Here is an 18880-nt window from a genome sequence, read left to right on the forward strand (position 1 = left end):
TAAGGAAGCGTTCAGACGAGCAAAAGAGACTCTTCAGTCTAGTCAAGTGACGATACATTTCGAGCCAAGGAAGAAAGTCATCTTAGCCTGCGATGTCTCGCCGTACGGGGTAGGAGCTGTGCTTTCACACAGACTACACGACGGTACTGAGCGACCAATCGCTTTTGCATCTAGGAGCTTGGCTGAAGCAGAAAGGAGATATGCGCAGATAGACCGCGAAGCACTCGCATTGCTGTTCGGAGTGAAGAAGTTCCACCAATACTTGAGTGGAAGAGCATTTAAAATCCTAACCGATCACAAGCCGTTGGTCTCGTTATTAGGAGAGAATAAGTGCGTGCCGCTGATGGCATCAGGAGCATCCAAAGTTGGGCAATAATGTTGTCTGGCTATCAATATAAACTACGTTATTGACCAGGGACGACAAATGCCAACGCCGATGCACTCAGTCGGTTACCTTTGTCTGTTAAACCAGAAGTTAGTGACGATCCTAGTGAATCGGTGCTATCACTTTACATCTTGGAAATGACCCCGGTCAGACCGATAACAACTGTACAACTTGGGCAATTAATAGACAGAGATGGACAACTGCCAACTGTCAGGCATTATGTGTTGAGTGGATGGCCGAGAGAAGTAGACTCAGAGCTCCAACATTACTGGAATCGCCGGCACGAGCTAAGTGTCTTGGGTGGTTGTGTACTGTGGGGTCGCGAGTTATTATACCACAGAAGGCGTGTCCGATGGTGTTGAAAGAATTATATGTGGCTCACCTGGGGTATCTAGAATGAAAAGCCTAGCAAGAAGTTACATTTGATGGCCGAGATTGGATGATGATATAGAAAAGATAGCAAAATCCTGCGAGACAAGGCAAGAGCATCACAGATCATCACCAAAAGCGCCTCTTCACCCTTGGGCACAGCCAGCACATGCGTGGTCAAGATTACACATCGACTTTGCTTGGCCATTCTTGGGGCGGTGGTTCTTGATACTGTCACATGCGTATTTCAAATTGCGGGAAGTGAAGCCATTGAGTTCCCCCGCAACTAGACCTACCATTGGGGCGCTGAAGTCAATTTTTGCGACCCACGGAATACCGGAAATCATAGTCAGTGATAATGGCTCGGCCTATACGAGTCAAGAATTTCGGAACTTTATGAAGGGCAAGGAAATTGTGCATATTACAACTGCACCCTACCACCCGTTCTCTAATTGGATGGCTGAGAGGGCGGTTCAAACATTCAAGGCAGCCATGAAACGAATGATCAACGAATAGGGAACACTGGAAACGGAGCTGGATAAATTTCTGCTTTGGTACAGAATAACACCACACGCGACAACTGGAGAGGAGCCAGCTGTGATTCTGATGGGACGGAGACCAAGAAGCTGCCTGGACTTAGTACATCCGAACCTGGTCAGAAAGACAAGGGAAGCACAAGAACAGCAAAGGAAGGATCATGACAAATCTTGCAGTTACCGGAATCTGGAGACGAGGCAAACAGTGCTTGTGCTTAACTTTGGCAGGGGCCAAGATTGGTTAGCAGGCGTGGTTGAGAGTCAAACGGGACCCTATCTTTCAGATTGAGGTTAGAGGACGGACGGTTAGTCAAGTCACACATGGATTACGTTTGACAGAGAACAACCGAGAGTAAAAGTCCAGAGGGACCAGCTATGATGGAGGACAACCCAACATTGGGGTAGACCAACAGCAAGGAGAAAAGAGCACAAGATTGTCAACAACAACGAACGCTCCGGATGTCACTGAACATCAGCAAACAAAAAAGCAGAGACCGAGACTGATCAGCAATTGAAAATGAGAGCTGCTGGCGGTCCACCTGTCCTCAGGCGTTTCGCACAGATTTCGATACCTCCAAAAAAGACTGGATCTGTCGTGTAGTAATGTGGAAACTTAGAAAATTTAGAGGGAAGAGATGTAGTAGTTTAGGTTGGTTTTGGGGAGGCGTCTTGGGGCGCCTGCGCAGTACGAGAGACTAAGCTTGTTTGGCAGGTCTCGTTGTGTTGTTGAGTTAGTGTTAATACACGAGTCTAGATACTACATTCTGCATGTCCAATACTCGAGTTTTCTAGTACAGAACAAAACTTGTGGAACATGTCTGCTGCTTTTTTCGCAGTAACTCTAGCATTTGGCGCACTTTCTCCTCTTCAGAATTAGGCTGCACTCTGTCTACTATCAATCTCTCCGCGTAGGTTTACACTCTCGTCTGCACTAGAAGATCCAGTAGCGCAAAGCTTACTCGAAGCTTGTTTGTCAAGGCTGTAAGGAGAGATCGCAAGTAAGTGTCCCACTCCGGATCCGACACGTCACTCGTAGCTACGTTGTCACAAATATAGTGAAAAGACATCTAACTAGCTATAAATGTAGACGTCCCGTATATTCGTATAAAATTCATGTCTCGCATCTCAAATTACCAATCTTTCGTGCTGCTCTAATAAAACTAGAATTTTAAAAACATATTCTTTGGAAAAAGAAATTGATGTGGGAATTGTATAAAAATTAAACAAAAACAAGATTTATAGATACGGTGAACCAAAGCCAGACATCATTAATGAATCCTTCCAACCCCTAAAGCGTAAAATTTACAGAATGTGGGGTTGGAAGAAATCAATAATTATGTCTGTCTTTGGTTCATATTATCTATAGACCTTGTTTCTGTTACTTTTTATACAATCTCTACATCTATTTCTACTTTTAGAATTTTTAAAAAATTCTAGTTTGGTAAGTTTCTAGGAGCGAAAAGCGCAACATACCTAAGGTGTACATTCATTAGGGCCTGTAAGCCTTTTATAAGCATGTCTAAGATTAAGCGCGTTTTCATTAGCGTTAATTATACCTGTTTATATGTAACAGCTTCCGTTAGACATGATTCAGAGGTAGTTTACTCAAGTGGTTTATAGGTCTACGGGGTCTACGGTACCATGATATCCTAGCACACTTTGCGCGAATATGGATTCTTATTTTTAGTGCCTTTGCTTTTTTCTTTCTTCCGTACGTGTATAATTAAATATGCAACGGCAGTCGGAATAGAACTTGGTCTAATAGAGTCAGACCTCGTTATTCCGACCACGTTAGATTAGACTGGTCAGATTAGCGAGGGTGTCGGATCATCCAATAATCAGACATCAAACCTCATTATCTAAGTTGTCGCAGTAATAAGGGAAAGGTAAGGATGAAGCTCTTAATTAATCTGCTGATAAACTCATAATGACCTGTGGTTACTTAAAATGCAATTCAATTCTACGTTACTGCGAGCGTACAACACTAATATGTTGCAGATCACTATGCAAAGATCGTACAGCACGAGTCTCATTCTTGAAAGATAGGAAATCTTGTTCCATAAAGGTTGTTAAAGTGTGAACTGCAGCAAGTGCATTAGACAAGGTGACAACAAGTGGAATTACCGTCATCTTCTTCATCTACGTCCCTATCGTCCATATCTGTAGCAGTAACCAATTCCACAATTCCTCATCATTCAGGGAGTAGCCTGCTTCAGCATCTGAGTCAACACTGACGAAGTCACTGGCTGAAATCTGATCGTCTGTAGGAATGTCCAGCAAAGAAATTAACTAGATGAGCTTTTCAACATCTGTGTCAGTTTTTTCTTCCTCCACTGAAGCATTACTAGAAAGTTGATCATTTGGAAGAATGTCAGCATGGCGCCAGCAGTTGGTAATGGTCTGTTTTGTTACTGAATACCATGCAAAGTCAATGAAGTGAAGAGCATGTTTGATATCAATCGATTATCGAGTGTCGGAATAACGAGGTCTGACTGTCAAAGTGTAAGGTGACGCGTGTAGCAACACGACAGCTGAGGGAGCGTAACAGAAGAGTGTCTGATTTACTGTGTTCGTCTACTTTTATAGAACCCAATGGATAGCGTGCTTTATCTAAGTAACGTGCACTACGCAATACAAAGTATCAATACACTACATCACTATTCTCCCCATCGTTTGGTTCTAGAACGTAATCCTGCATTCGCCTGGGTAGTTTGCGAATTCGTTTAGATCTTCTTAATGCAACTGGTGGTTTAGGTAAAGGGTGTTGGCTTTCTAGTTCTAGGTGCGTTCAAGGTTGTTCCTCCGCACCTCCCTCCGCTTCGGATAGTGACTCTTCTCCCGAGTCAGTGCTCTCGCAACCGACAGTATTGTCAGGATCTTCTGTCGATGTGGGGTGCTTTACAGGTCGCCTGTTTTTGGGACGTGGACTCCTCAATGCATTTGCAGGCATAAATAGTTCCTCACGTTGTACGTATGGCTTTAGAGCATCGTGGTGTAGCGTTATCTCTTTACTGCCATGAGGCAATTTTAAGATCTAGACAACATCACATATTGGTCTAACAACAGCATACTGTCCTATCCAGCGCAGTGAAAGAGGTCTTGATACTTTCCGTTCTCCCGTTTTATTCCTAATCCACACCAACTCACCACATTGACATTGATGAAATACGAGATTCGACTTGTTGTAACCTTTTCTTCTCTGTACAGCCATTCGTTCCGAGTTTGTCTTGACTCTGCTACAGAGTCTAGATATTCCCGAATCTCTATCCGTCGCAAATTCTAGTGGCGTTTTACTGATTCCAGCAGGTTGTGGCCTATGAATCACGTCTGCGGCTGCATGAACTATTGTTCTAAGATCTTCCTTGAAGACGACCTTGTAAGGTGTGGTTGCGATAGATTCATGAAATGTTGTATTGTGGGCAAATTGTATTTCTGAAAGGTGTTTCTGCCAATCTAATTGATTTGAGGCAACTATTTTAGACATAGCTCCACCCAAAGAGTGATTTAAGCGTTCAACCGAGCCATTCCCTTGTGGGTAGTATAGAGTTGACCTTGTATGTTTAACGGCATATACCGTGAACAAACTTTTTCAACTGCTTAACTCGTAAAACAGGTGCCGAGATCCGAATGTATACATGTGGGAATCCCGTATATGCATATCCATTCAAGCAATTTCCCACATACTTCTGTCATTTGTCTTGAGATTGCATGCAACTCTGCAAATCTAGATAACGCGTCTTGGATGACCAATATATATTCAGCGCCGTTATCAGTTTTCGGCAATAGACCCTTGATGTCTATTTCAATATTCTGCAATGGTTGTGTAGCTTTCTTTCACTCTTTTAACGGTGCTCGTGCCTTTGAACATGTTGGCATTCTTCTAGCACAAACATCGCATGACTGTATGTACTGTGCAACATCATTCTTGATTGCAAGCCACCAAAACGGCTGTAAAATTTTTTGAAGCGTTTCCTTTACTCCCTGGAGTCCTGAAAAGGGTTCATCCTGAGCAAGACGTAATATTTATGCAAATAAAGTCGACGGTACCACATTTTGCAATAGTCCTGACTAAGCGATCCTCTGAAGCACAGCTTCAGGAGACAAAGTAGAATTTTCCTTCAGTACTGCCTTTACCACTTTTAATTGATTTCCCATATTAACATGTGGGCCAACTCGGTCCATACCAACAATATCGCTGATTTTCGTTAGCAGTGGATCTCTCTGTTATGCCTTCATATATTCTTTCATAGAGCAGTCGTCTCTTATACTGGCTACTAACGTTGCAGATTTTGGAGGTCGAAACGCGGCGATCGAGTTGGCAGGGTTATTGGTCCGACCTATGTTCTCGGACCAATGTTCAAGGTTTTCTCGTGTTCTAGTCGACTTAGAGCATCAGCCACAATAATTTTTGATTAGTTATATATTCTACGGTAAATGAATATCCTTCAAATTCCATAATCCATCTAGCACGATTGCCCCAGGAATCTTTGGTATTCGCCAAAAACTGTAATGGACGATGATCAGTTCTCAAACAAAACTTAGTTCCTATGAGATGATGGCAAAAATGACGGACAGCCATTACAATGGCCAGAAATTCTTTGTCATATACAGAATACTTCCTTTCTGATTTGGAAAGTGTCTTGCTAAAATAGGCAACTGGTCCTATTCCTACTGGCGTCTGCTGAGCTAATTCTGCTCCTATCCCGACCATGGAAGCATCTGTTGTGAGAACACACATTCTATCTGGATGTGGATAACTCAGAACTGCATTAGAAATCAATATCTCTTTCAAAGTGTGAAAGCGATTTCACTTTCGTCTGAACATCGAAAGGCTTTGTTACCCTCCAAGAGGTTATACATTGGTTTAGCGATGGATGCAAACCGTAAAGCAAACTTTCCATACCAGCCCACCATACCCAAAAACATTGTAACCTCTTTGACGTTTGCAGGTTTGGGAATCTTCGCAATTGCAGCTGTTTTTTCCGAATCTGGGCCCAGTCCATCTTTGCTTACTCGTAAACCACATAAGATAATTTCAGTCATTGCAAATTGACACTTCTTAGCTTAAATTTGGAGGCCATAATTTAACATCGTCTTAAGGGTGTCTTAAAACCGTTTAATATGATCATCGAACGAAGCCGACCAAACGCAAAGATCGTGCATATACAGTACGAGTTGAAAGAGGTGATGTGACCGAACACAGAAGCCATTATCTTAAAGAACGTAGCTGGAGCGCCTTTCAATCCGAATAGCATTCGATTGAACTCGTAAAGGCCCAACGGGCTCGAAGGCCGTCTTCTCTTTGTCGATCTCAGCAATCGGCACTTGGTAGTATCTGTGCGCTAGATCAATGTGACTGAAAATTTGGGCTCCTGTCATCGATTCCACAACTTCTATTAAATTTCCAGTTGGAATCGCCGTATCCTTAGTCTTGGACTTGAGAGCGCGATAATCTACACAGAGACATATTGAACCGTCTTTTTCTTAATTGGGCACACCGATGCTGCGTAGCCCGATTCAGATGGTCGTATCACACCTCGTCTTTACAGTTCCTGTGCTTCTTCAACTCCAGATCTCCATTTTTAATTTTTTTATTATTTAAATAAATAAATATGTAAATAAATCAAAAATTAAAAAATTAAAAAATGAATGAATAAGTAAATAATAAATTATAAATAGAAAAAATAAGGATAAAATAAAACATAAATAATAATTGTCTTCTGGTGATTAAGTTTGATCTAAACCACATCACATCACTGCGGGTAGAATCGATCCAGTCTCGTTCCTCCCCAACCATTCCCGATTGTCGATCCTAACCTAATGCATCTACGGTACACGGCAATAATACCTGTTTGATTTATTGCACACGTGCAGTGAAAATGACGACTACTGTTAGTGTCGACTTACTGCAGCACAACAACCCATACATACACTGTTACAGTCAGAACAAAAGTTACTGCAGTTTCTCAGCTTTATAAAGAATCCTGTAAGCTGCCCCTCTAACTCCTGCTTTATTGCAAGCATCCAGTAGTGCTTTCCTTGTTGCGTGTTCCCTTTTCTGCCATTTGTCAAGAATAGCAAAGAGAATGCGATATAGCTTTTTGTACTCTTGCTCATATTGCGTAATCTCTTCGCCGTCAAAGCCCAGATAAATTGCAATTTCATGGTAATGAGATCCTAGCTTTTCAGCAACCTGTTCAAGAAACAACAAGAATATCATTTCGATGTTGATGATACCAAAAAAATTTAACAAGGTCTTCGTGGGTGATTCTGCCCTGTGTGTGTGTGTGTGTGTGTGTGTGTGTGTGTGTGTGTGTGTGTGTGTGTGTGTGTGTGTGTGTGTGTGTGTGTGTGTGTTTCTGTGTGGTGTGTGTTAGTTTCGCATAGCCAGACATTAACCCCGCCCTCAACATTCTGCCTCGAGCACAACCTGCATGTCATAGCAAATCAAAAATATTGGGTCAATTGCCTAAATCTCTGTAGTGTCTTCTTTATATCATGTGTTTGCATGGGATCAGAACATCTGTATGTACGACTCGTGCTTTTGTTTTATGAACTAGTAAACTAAGAACATGACAAAAAATTGAAAATAGAGCAATTACTTTATTAAGTTCGAAAGGTGTTAATTCAGCATCATCTGAGTGTGTAGCCTCTGGTGCTGCTGCTTGCTCATGAACGCCTCCACTGCAAGGTCCAGTTTCTTAAACAACAACCAGAGAGTAAAGACATAAATAGCAGACGAACAGCCTAGATAACGGCGCGTGTACCCTTCATTTTGTGCGCGCGAACTGAGCTAGATGTCCATGCAGTTTAGCAATTTCAAAAAGTCAAGAAAGTTACGATGGTACAAGCTCTATAACAGCGACTAGAGAACAGAGATACTAGTGGTACATTTCATGTTTTCTATGTTGCGTTAGCACAAATCGCAAAAAATGAAGCCTCTCTTTTTGTGCTAATTCGTGTCAGTAAAACTTTCTAACAGTCCCGCAATCACGGATGAAAATGTCAGAAGGTAGCTGAGAGCGCGCATGGTCACTCGGCTCAGCTCTTGCTGAGCTGATTCTGGACGTCTCACGCACTGCTTTGTGCCGGAAGACTATTCAACAATGAAAGTTTTGAGTCGCGCACGCGCTTACTATTGTGACCATGCCAGCTTCTATAATCACGACCTCGTGTGTGATTGATATCAACGATGTAGGTTCTACACTACAACTAATAGATGCTCGATTAGCATTGTGTTAGGCGAGCGATTCAAAAAGTAGACAAAGGGCGGTTAGCAATACCAGGTCTCACTGGTGCAGTCCCTTACCCACCCTGAGTAACCCTAAAACACTACAGACCCATTGCATAACCGTAGCAAACTCTATAATTGCCATGTTACCGGTATGCAAAATATTTGAGACAGTCGCACCAGTAATTATTGATCTAGGACTTGGTGAACATCGTGGAAAGATGGCAGCAGAACAATTAGTGCAATTTTACTATAGCAACTCGTCAATTTTGTGAACAGATGCTAATTTCGAGAACGTTTCTCACGAAATTTCTTACAGCCCTGACTTCATGAACAGCGCGAGAATTGACTTGGACTAAAGCTTATTAATATTACTATACACTGAGAGAGAAATGAAATACCGCACAGTCGGGGACGACGAGAGCGCGCAAGATATTTGAAATTCGAGGTACATCACGACTTGTAAATAGTAATATTCAGGAAAACTCTTCAGTTTTACACCCTAGAGAGGGATACACTTTCTCTATTTCTTTCTCTTTCTCTAACCTTTTGGAAGAAAAATTTACCACACGTTGCATCGAAGTCCACTATACAACGCCAATTAAACAGACTGATAGTATTTACTTTCATACTTAGCGGGAAGTGGACTAGCAATTAGAATGATTTAGAGACTAAAAAGCTAGCACCCGGAGCCTGACAAGATGTGACCAGTTAGGGCTAGGATTAAGGAGGATCAAAATTAACCAATTGGCATCAAGGTCGGAAATCGGTTCTGAATTGGTTCTGAATCGCTCTTTGAAATCGACTTTGCCTGTAACCAATCACCATCAGGTACTGTTCAAATAGCAAATATGCGGGCACTTGGATTAAATCGGCAGTTCAAGTTTAACCGGCAGTTCAAGTTCAACGGACTACTTGTTTGTGCGGTTGTCTATTGTCGGCAGTTGCAAGAGGATTACGCATCCTATGCCTTCACCTGCAACAGCACAGTCTAATGACAGGCAAAAGACGTGTCCCTAATCCAAAACGTATACTTGTCACACCAGCTCTCCAGTAGCTGCTGCATGGTCAACTCGAATGGTCTTGCCTTATCTAGACTTCAAATACGAAATTACCCTGTTGTACGGTCATGATTGAACGTAGTCTAGCTGTCAGAAACGTATAGGTACTAGGATTGTCGCTAACAACTTTAGATGCTTTACATATCCTGTTTTTATTGTACGTAGGGTTAAAACATTGATGAAGTGGCTTAGCCAACCTCAAAGATGTCGACAGTTTCTTTATGTTACAAATGCGCATGGGGCTGAGATTGAGGCTTTTGGAGAAGATTCGATTATATTAAATACAGGTACCTCTTGTCTCTTCTTGTCTGCGTTACTGCATCTACAACAACTGCTTTCTATTAGAAAACGAAAAAATCTCCTGAGTGCTCAACCAGATGTCGCTCAAGACGGTTCAACAGGAAGAAACCGCATCTGCTGCTAGAAATTTATCATTCCGGCACGAGAATTTTCACAATCCAAGTGAAAAACAGACTAGCAAACCTCGTAGCCTTGGATCGCCATAAGGACATTATTTCGTAGATATTTTAGTCACCTAGCTAAGCCTGCAGTGTACCGTACTATGGTCTAGTAGCTAAATTTTAATAAATAAACGATTCAATTATACTCGTGACACATGCTACCTTGAAAAACGCTATGCTGAAGTCGGGATTTAGACAATTATTTAATATTTATTTTATTTAATTAATCAATTGATAACATGCTATTAATAGGTAGTAAACGCCGCCAATTTAATTCAAGGTGGAACTTGATTTAATCAAATCATATATCTATCCTATTAATTAATTGGATTATGAAACATTTTTATACAAAATTATATCGATATGCCTTTTTAGACGAACAGTGCTAGCGAAAACCTTTCAAAACCTTGAAAGGGGTTTTGTCATGTTTGAAACTGGGTTTAATAATTACACCAGGATAATTGTATCACGAACCTTGCAGGGTTTTAGAAGGGTTTCCTTGACAAGTTGCATAACCCCAAGAAACCCCGAGATAACCCCACCAATGTTTTCTGTCGGATTCCCCGTGTCTCCTACGTGTGAGCTGCTTTTCTCTACTAACGTATCACTTCCAACGCTGTTTTGACGATATGCATGGACGAAATTGCCGCTCCACGACACGTGATGTCTTATCGTCGGCTAGTAAAAGAACATCACAAAATATGTCAAATGATCCGGGCCCTTGTTTGCGAAGAACAATGAGAATATGCAAGCCAAATCTGCATCTGATTTATCTGAGGCGCTGAAACGTTCCATTTCGTCTTTCTTTTAAGGCAAAGTTTACCATAAAGTCGACCCGAAAGTCAATTCCGTCGTGGGCACAACATCTCAGCCACTTCCAACAACTGCGGCATGTAGCTGTTACTCCCATTGAGAGTCTCATTTTGCTAACGTTTGAGTTGATTGTAGACGGCCAGCAAGCATTGAATTGACTTACTTAAACCTTACCGGACTTTGAAAAGGTTAAGTTGAGCCGATGACTAGTGCAATAAAATAATTTGCCGAAAGAAGCTATTCCTGAAATGGGCAGCGCAGCCGTCAAGTCGACCGGCTATATTTTCTGCTCCATCGTACGTTTGTACCCGACATAAAAAAAGCCGGAAAAATTTGTACTCTCAGAAACTGCAAAATTTTGGTGGAAATATGTGCTCCAGTAATACTGTCACACTCTAAAAACTGCAAAACAATTTTCCATTGGCTTCCCATCTTTTAGGTACCTAACTGTTATAGCAAATTCTTTCCAATTGACAGAATCAGTTACCTCGTCTGTTTGTAAGCCGTAGAACGCCTCAGTCACGAAAGATTGGTGCGGAATATAATCAACCAGCTTCGTCTACAGCACCTTACCAATACACTCCAAGTGATCGTTTGACTGGTTTTTGACATGCAGTGTGCGTTTCTCGAACAGGTGTTAATGTGCTATTTTAACTGTGTTTCTCCACTGTCAATTCTGAAATCAACAAGAGTTCTGAAGTTCCACTAATTCAAAATCACACTGTCCGATACAGTAGCCAATCCGCCGTCTCTGCGTCCACGCAGAGCAATGCCCTGTCGTCCCCAAAATTCTAGACATTTTATAACTGGGACTGCTAAGAAATTTACGATTGATTGCAACCCAATTCTCAGTTTCAGCACTTACTCAGAATCTACTCTCTTCTGTATGCATTGTGTTACTTCAACAAACTCTTTTCGCCGACAGTCAGAGTCTACATGATACTAAAGGGAACTGTGCTTCAAGAAAGCGCTGTGGCCATCTTTCCAGTCTCGGTATGGAGTAGTTATAAGTAACTGAGCCCTGTTACACTGTCCATCAACTGGAAAGTACGTATCAGCAAATTATACAGAAGATTCCGTTTTTTTCTACTGAATACATAAGAAATGAAAATTCTTCTAGCCAACGTCGACTGCATCGATGGATGGTCTCATTCGGACGCCAAGAGTCTTTGTAGACGGTGTCGGGAAATTTGAATGTACCTTCAGGTATTATTGTTTGGACTAGTGCGTGCATATTTGATAGGCCTTCCCCAGCAGCAGATCAGAAGACTGCGGCTCGGAGTTTACAGAGCGGTACAAAACATTTTTCTCCTTCAAAAGCGCTCTCAGCCATTCTGCATGAATGCTGTAATCATATAACTAATATATCTCACACAGAATTGATAGCATTAGCCACACCTTTTCAGTACCTAGTAAAGGACCCTTTAGATTAGAGTGGTAGCCTCTCCTGGATCTTGTTGTTTTCAACTATATGACATATCTTACGTTCGAAGAAATGTTCTAACTGTCGCTCCTTCCTCTTCACGGCCGGAAACTAGCCACAGTCATTGTAAGCTGGTTAATAAAACGAGCACGCGCAATTTGATCCTATAGTCACGTGGCGTTTTCAAACAGGGGACGCCCTTTGCACCGATGCCTAGATCCGCCACTGATATGCGACGGATCGTGACGGACAGCCCTCCGACGTGTTCACAATACGTGTACGCCCCGTTCCGATAAATACCATTCCAGCGTTTCATGATTACGTCCTCCTCGTTTTGCGCTTTGCTGACTGGGCAACAGCACATAATCATTTCCTATTGTGTTTCGTCAACTTCCGACGAAGTGGACAAAGTAGAAATTCCACGTCTGTCAACGCTCCGTCAACTTATCCGTTCGTCGTCCGTCTTACCGGTGTTTCGTTTGTACAGGACAAATGTCAACTTAGTTTGACGCATGCGTATTATTAAGATGCCTGACGCTTTCTATGACTGAGTTTTTGTCAAAAGTTTGCAACAATACGAGTTGTTATGCAACGTTTTGAAGTATGAGATGATATACTTAGCGACACCAACACAACGCGTAAGAGGCATAACAACGATGCTGGTAAGGCAAAGCGAGCGGAATTGAGGGATTTTGGGACTCTTCTGATTTTCTGCTATAATCGATCTCCGGGTTTTTCGCCACATCTAGCGCTTAGCCTTGTACCGAACTCTCTCTCACTTTCGTGCCAGGTTGCCGTATAAGACGACATCGTCGGAGACGGTCTGGGATCATTCCGCTTACTATTTATGTCATTAGATGATCAACTTAGCTCGTATTTCACGAAGCCTCCGGCTACTAATACGATTAGTCTAATAGTTATTCTCATGTGTCACACGAAATGTCTTGCACCCGACTTCACCTTCCATTCGTACTCTACTTGTTTCCTTTCAGTGTTGGCATCCTGTCCCTACGCAAGCTCTACGTATTTAACAAACTCTCTGGGAAAGAGGACTTCCTCTCCAAGAGCCTCTAGAGCGGACGTCAACACTCCAAGTCTTCGTGTCTGACGGCACGCGCTGCCAGGCTCCAAATGTTCCCGAATTTTACACGAGCTTCCCGATTCGAATTGTTCTCGTAGCCTAGCATAGTAATAGAGCGGTACTTAGTACATCCCACTGTCTCCTCCCCTTAGGTGTAAACTTTGAAAATCATCAATATCTCCGCCTTTTTGGACTTTCGAGATGATCTCGGTATCGTTAGAAATCGCTAGGTCTGGCATTTATTTTTATCAAATTATGAAAGAAAACAGAAAAATAATACTTGTGCATATCAAAGCTAAACGGGTGGAGCAATTGTTATTATCCAATTATCTTGTAATACCAACGGATCTGCAACAAGAACCTTTTATGATAATTGGTAAAACATGGTCCAGCTCTTAGTGCTCTATAGTGAGCATAACTGGTGTGACCTCTACTTCATTACTCACTTTCGAGTTCACTCTTACAGGGAATAGAAACTCCAAGCTATCTAGACTGCTGATCGAATCACATGGGACCTCACAGCTTCAGATAACGTGAATCGAACTCAGGATCGAGCTTTTTCTGTGAATGAATCTCTGTCCATGCAGCAAAATGAATCTCTTCCCATGCAGCTACAGCAACGAAATGTAAACAGTGAATGTATGCAATCGAATATCAGAGCTAACATAACTTTGATGAAAGGATGGATTCATAATTAACTAAGAGCATGAAAGTGTTGACGTTGGTGACGTGAGTGATCCTTAGATGATGTGGGGTAAACTTATGTGAAGAAAGTAGGCGAGATGATTCCAAACCCTCTGAGGCATTGTCGTGTTATACAGGAACCGGGCACGACGTCGCGAGAGGGTCTGGTACGAGGCTAGCAACGCGTCACTATCAATAGAAATGCGTCACTCTGACGCAGACTCGTTTCTGAACGCGACTAGCTGTTGTGTTGACGCTAGCATTTAACCCAAGGTGCCGAAATCTACACGTGAATCTACATGTGATGCTTATGTCTCCCTGTGGATGGGCAATCTAGAATGCTTGATGATGTGAAACAGTATTTATCGATCCAATGCCAAACATCATTACAAAACATCAGCCGATACACAAATTACTAGAACTCACACTAGGCCGTGTTCGTAGTAGAGCTAAAAAACTGGGTTTGCACTAACTAGTTGTACGGTATCCGTAGGCGCCTCGCGTTCGTGAGTAACACGTCCAACGGATTATTCAGTCCACTGAAACGCCGAGTCCTAGCTAGAAAATTCGTATTTGTTGAAACCCTAGCTGTCATGGAAATAAACATACAAACTTCCTAGTAGTTTAGATTACGTACATAGGCCTGGTATAGGTAGTCGTCGTTTTGTGATCGTGATCAAGACAATTGAAATGTACAGTCTAGGTATGCTCTCAATTCCGTTGTAACGACATTGGTATGGTATTTACTGACATAGAAATTGATATCGGCAAACATTGACTATCAACAGTGTTAGATGCAAACAGTCTAGTAAAGGATTAATCATACTGATGTGTGAATAGTTGACTGTAGGTGGCATTCAACTCCTGAAGGTGCTTCTTGGTTGTCACGTACACACTGTCCCTAGCTACAATACATAATGATGATGCGACGAAACTTCATGGAGCATTTTCTTCGTGGTTTCGTCACTTGCACGAATCGTTCTTAGATTCTTCTGTAGTCGGACACGGAAACGATTTTTAAGGTAGGTACTATCATGAAACGTGGTCGTGGGGAGGAGGAATTTGACATTTGTGTACACACACACACACACACACACACACACACACACACACACACACACACACACACACACACACACACACACACACACACATATATATATATATATATACATATATGTACCAAAAGCTCGATGGAGACCCATATAGGAACATGCATATTTCTGTTGTGCGACCCAGATTAGAACCCTCGCTACGCTCGGCAATTAATCATAACACACTGCTGTGCTATCATGCGCAAGTTAGGTGCACGTGTTCTCACATGTTGAGCTTGACCTCATCCAGTTGCCTCTAATTAGTCATAATAGGCTGTTTGAACTAGGAGACTGCAGCTAGTTGTATCATGTACTCAAGCTACGCTATTCAATTCCCGCGCAAGAATTGAAACGTCTTCCGACCGCTTTCCGTCTTCGAGTGACTTCTCACGCATGTGGTCCATACACCTTGACAAGGCACTAGAAGACGAAAGCGGTCGGGAATCGTACAGCAGCAGTTGCCTACATCTACGGATGCGACAACATCTTTCACTACAGAATTCCGCAAGTCGTGCTGCGGATTCGATTTGCACAAGAAAAACCTGCCAGACCAACACAAAGTAGAGCAATCTTTTTTGATCCATTGCTGTGATACGCAATATGAATAAACTGAAAATGTTTTGACAAGCACTAACCCCAGCTAAACCCAACGCTAACGCTACATTTCCAAATGTCTAGCTAGGCTAACCCTGCTTTAACCTACATTGCTGTCGTAAATTGACCTGATTTATTGTAATTGGTTATACTAAACATTAGCAAACCCAGTTCTAGACCATAGTGTTAACACAGCCTTAGTCTGCATGTTGTACAACTTGTTCCGAACATATCCAACAGTAATTTACTGTAGCCTAAGTTAAACTTAATTATTGGACATCCGAACCACCTCTCTCTGATCTTTCTTGTAGCTACACACTGCGGCAGCAGCAAACTCACAAGACTAAACCATTATCTCTACTTTTAGTGCCACATTCACGAAACGTCCGACATGCCCCAACACAAGCAAACTGGTTTCCTTGATAAGTGCTTACTTTCGATGCTGGTTTGACGATGTGGTCGAAGAGACTTCTCTATTTCCATTAACGTGTCATCTTTAGTCTCCAGCAGTACATCGCAACATTTGTCAAACGATCCTTCACCGTTCATACGTAACACCATCAGAATGTCTATGGCCAAGTCCGTTTCTGACTTAGTGGACTTGATGAAACTGTCCTCCTCGTCTCTTGTAATGAGGCCTTTACTACCAAGTCGCGCAGCAAGCCGATTCCGACGTGGACACAGCATCTCAGCCACCTGCAACTGTTTGGGTCTCAAATGCGTATTCCATTTTGGGTCAGCCATCTGACTAACAAGCAATAGGAAAGAATCCTCTACACCAAAACCAAAGCAACTGCCAAACAATACGCTCACGTAAGGTAGGAACGCTTGAGTACATGTACATGCGGTTGCTTCCTACGTTTGTACGGGACTTTAGCCCCGATCTTCCACTAAAGGCTAAGATTTTAGATTGCGTCTCCAGGCCAATTATAAGCTGTGGTGTAATTCTAACAATTACAGCTAATTTTACTCGTTGACCTTCCATGCCCAGTTATAATTCGTGGCATCGCCACGTAGGTTTGGATTTGACGATCAACTGCACGTGACTTGTGAAAGCAACGCCCTACAAGGCATTGATCACGTGCGACGATTACACGTGTACATACCTAATTAATTAAAAGCAATCCTAGCTGTATGTCCTATAAATGCTCTCTAGCTCCTATTGCCTGCAGAAGTCAATGACATCACTTAATTAACCTGACAACCAACAACCAACAACCAAATTGTTGTAATTTGTAGCCAACACCAAACAAACTAATTCAATGATTTGTAGCTATAGCTAACGTGTACACGTACACCCTTCTTACATCTTCAGTGACAAGTTGAATCGACCCTCAATTATCTCTAAATGCTACACACTTGCTCTTGCTGTTTCTCATTGTTTTGTCAACGTCAGGCTGCAAGTTTCTCCCTACACAACACCACATCATCACAACTCAAAAAATAAAACTTAAAAAGTAAATAAATAATATGGTACTAGCAAGAATTAAAACAAAATTAAAATATTAATAATTAAATATGACAATGCTGCATTTCTTGCTATTGCTTAGGTGCACAAAATAAACTGAAGTGGCAAGAGAGTAGCCTGTTCTAGGTTACTGCAACCTCTGCAAGTAGTGTAGTCCTAACAACTATTTGCTCCTACATTTCTCTTAGAATAGATCGGTTTTTCGTTGTCAAACAAATTGTAATTGACAGTTGTATGTTCAAACACAAACTAACATACACAAACAATCCTTAGCTATTACTCACAATGCCAAATTTCATGCATTTGGAGGTTGCTGCGAGACAAATTTGCTAAGAGGTGTGCTGAATTTTACAGAAGACCTGAACGGCCATGCACTTGCTGAAACTCTAAAGACACTGGGAAGTTTCTTAACCAGTCAACACGCTATGATTCATCTAGATTTAAATGTATTCACAGTCTTATTCTTTGCTATGGTCATTCTAACACGTATAAACCAAACATACAGTTGTTCACATCTAAAATTCATTCAGTGTTGTATCACTGTTCAATGCTCTCCTCAATATTCCCCTACTCCAGCTATATCACAAGCAGACAACTACTGACCAACTATAGCTTGTATTTTCTGATCTGTTCAATCTGAGGAAACTTTACCTAATTTTCCTTTCAATATGTACAGAGGTTGGTAACATTCAGTCATTACTGAACGCGAAACTCCAAAGTATATACCAATTTTATGCCAACGCTCTGAACCATTTTCGGCTACTTTCTCTAAGATGAGTCGAGTGACTATACTAAAAGAGTCAGCATCAAGTGACATGACATCACTCAAATGACGTTTTGGTACAGATGAAATGTCAGCAATGTTGACTTGACGATTTGGTTGGATGGTCTTCTCTACTTCATGTGAAGTATCATCTCCAACTTCAAGAAGTACATCACAAACTTTGTCATATGATCCGGAACCGTGATTAGGAAGCACAAGTCCGTTTCTGACTAGTTGAATTCAGGAACGTCTCCTCGTCTCCATTAACAAGGGCCTTACTGTGAAGACGCGAAGCCAGCCGATTACTACGTGGACGCAACATCTCAGCTAGCCTTGCGTAGCCAAACTCCTCCCCCAATTTTTGATACCTACCCGCAGTTAGATATAAAAGAGAGGAGGGGTTTGCCTACGCAAGACTACATGTGTACATCTCAGCCACCGCAACCGATTGGAACCTCAACTGATGCTCCCATTTAGGATCTATACCACAAGCCATCTAACTAGCAATTGATAGTAACGACTCCTCCAACATCAAGATCAGCGTGCAAACAGACGCAGCGCCAATAGCTGTCGACACACGGTTGATACACATCTACTTATACGGGACTTTAGCCTCGTCCAAGAGATACGTTATACGTGTACAGCATGGTACAGTTTAGAAACACCAATTTTATGGATTGTATAACAAACCGTTTGTATTCTACTTGCTCACACGATCAAATAATTCTAAATGCTGTGTATTTGTGTTAGGCTAGGGTAGTGATATCGATACACTGTTTATTGTGACATTTATTATATCTTAGCTTTTAGACTTATGTTAGCATTATTTACCTTGTAATAGTTCTATTTTATAATATATATATATATACATATATATATATATATATATATATATATATATATATATATATATATAT

At 41.7% G+C, this 18880-nt stretch overlaps 1 protein-coding gene across 1 annotated transcript; it reads right to left on the reverse strand.

Moving 5' to 3' along the window:
• Nucleotides 1–7127: 7127 nt before the first annotated feature.
• Nucleotides 7128–16478, reverse strand: LOC134195119 (uncharacterized). The gene is made up of 3 exons (XM_062664129.1): nucleotides 16167–16478; nucleotides 7893–7990; nucleotides 7128–7483 (listed from the first exon to the last, which is right to left on the reverse strand). The coding sequence occupies exons 1-3, from the start codon at nucleotides 16474–16476 to the stop codon at nucleotides 7244–7246; spliced, it is 648 nt and encodes a 215-aa protein (XP_062520113.1). The 5' UTR covers nucleotides 16477–16478; the 3' UTR covers nucleotides 7128–7243.
• Nucleotides 16479–18880: the final 2402 nt, after the last annotated feature.

This window comes from Corticium candelabrum, chromosome 19 (genome assembly GCF_963422355.1).
Source record: "Corticium candelabrum chromosome 19, ooCorCand1.1, whole genome shotgun sequence".
In the NCBI taxonomy this organism is placed as follows: domain Eukaryota; kingdom Metazoa; phylum Porifera; class Homoscleromorpha; order Homosclerophorida; family Plakinidae; genus Corticium; species Corticium candelabrum.

Excerpts from the sequence above, each read along its gene's own strand:
- LOC134195119 (XM_062664129.1), bottom strand. The coding sequence starts at position 16,476 with ATGGCTGACCCAAAATGGAATACGCATTTGAGACCCAAACAGTTGCAG. Across the intron at positions 7,991-16,166 it reads TCGTCAAACCAGCATCGAAA|AAACTGGACCTTGCAGTGGA; the intron begins GTAAGCACTTAT and ends TTGTTGTTTAAG. Across the intron at positions 7,484-7,892 it reads CACCTTTCGAACTTAATAAA|GTTGCTGAAAAGCTAGGATC; the intron begins GTAATTGCTCTA and ends TTTCTTGAACAG.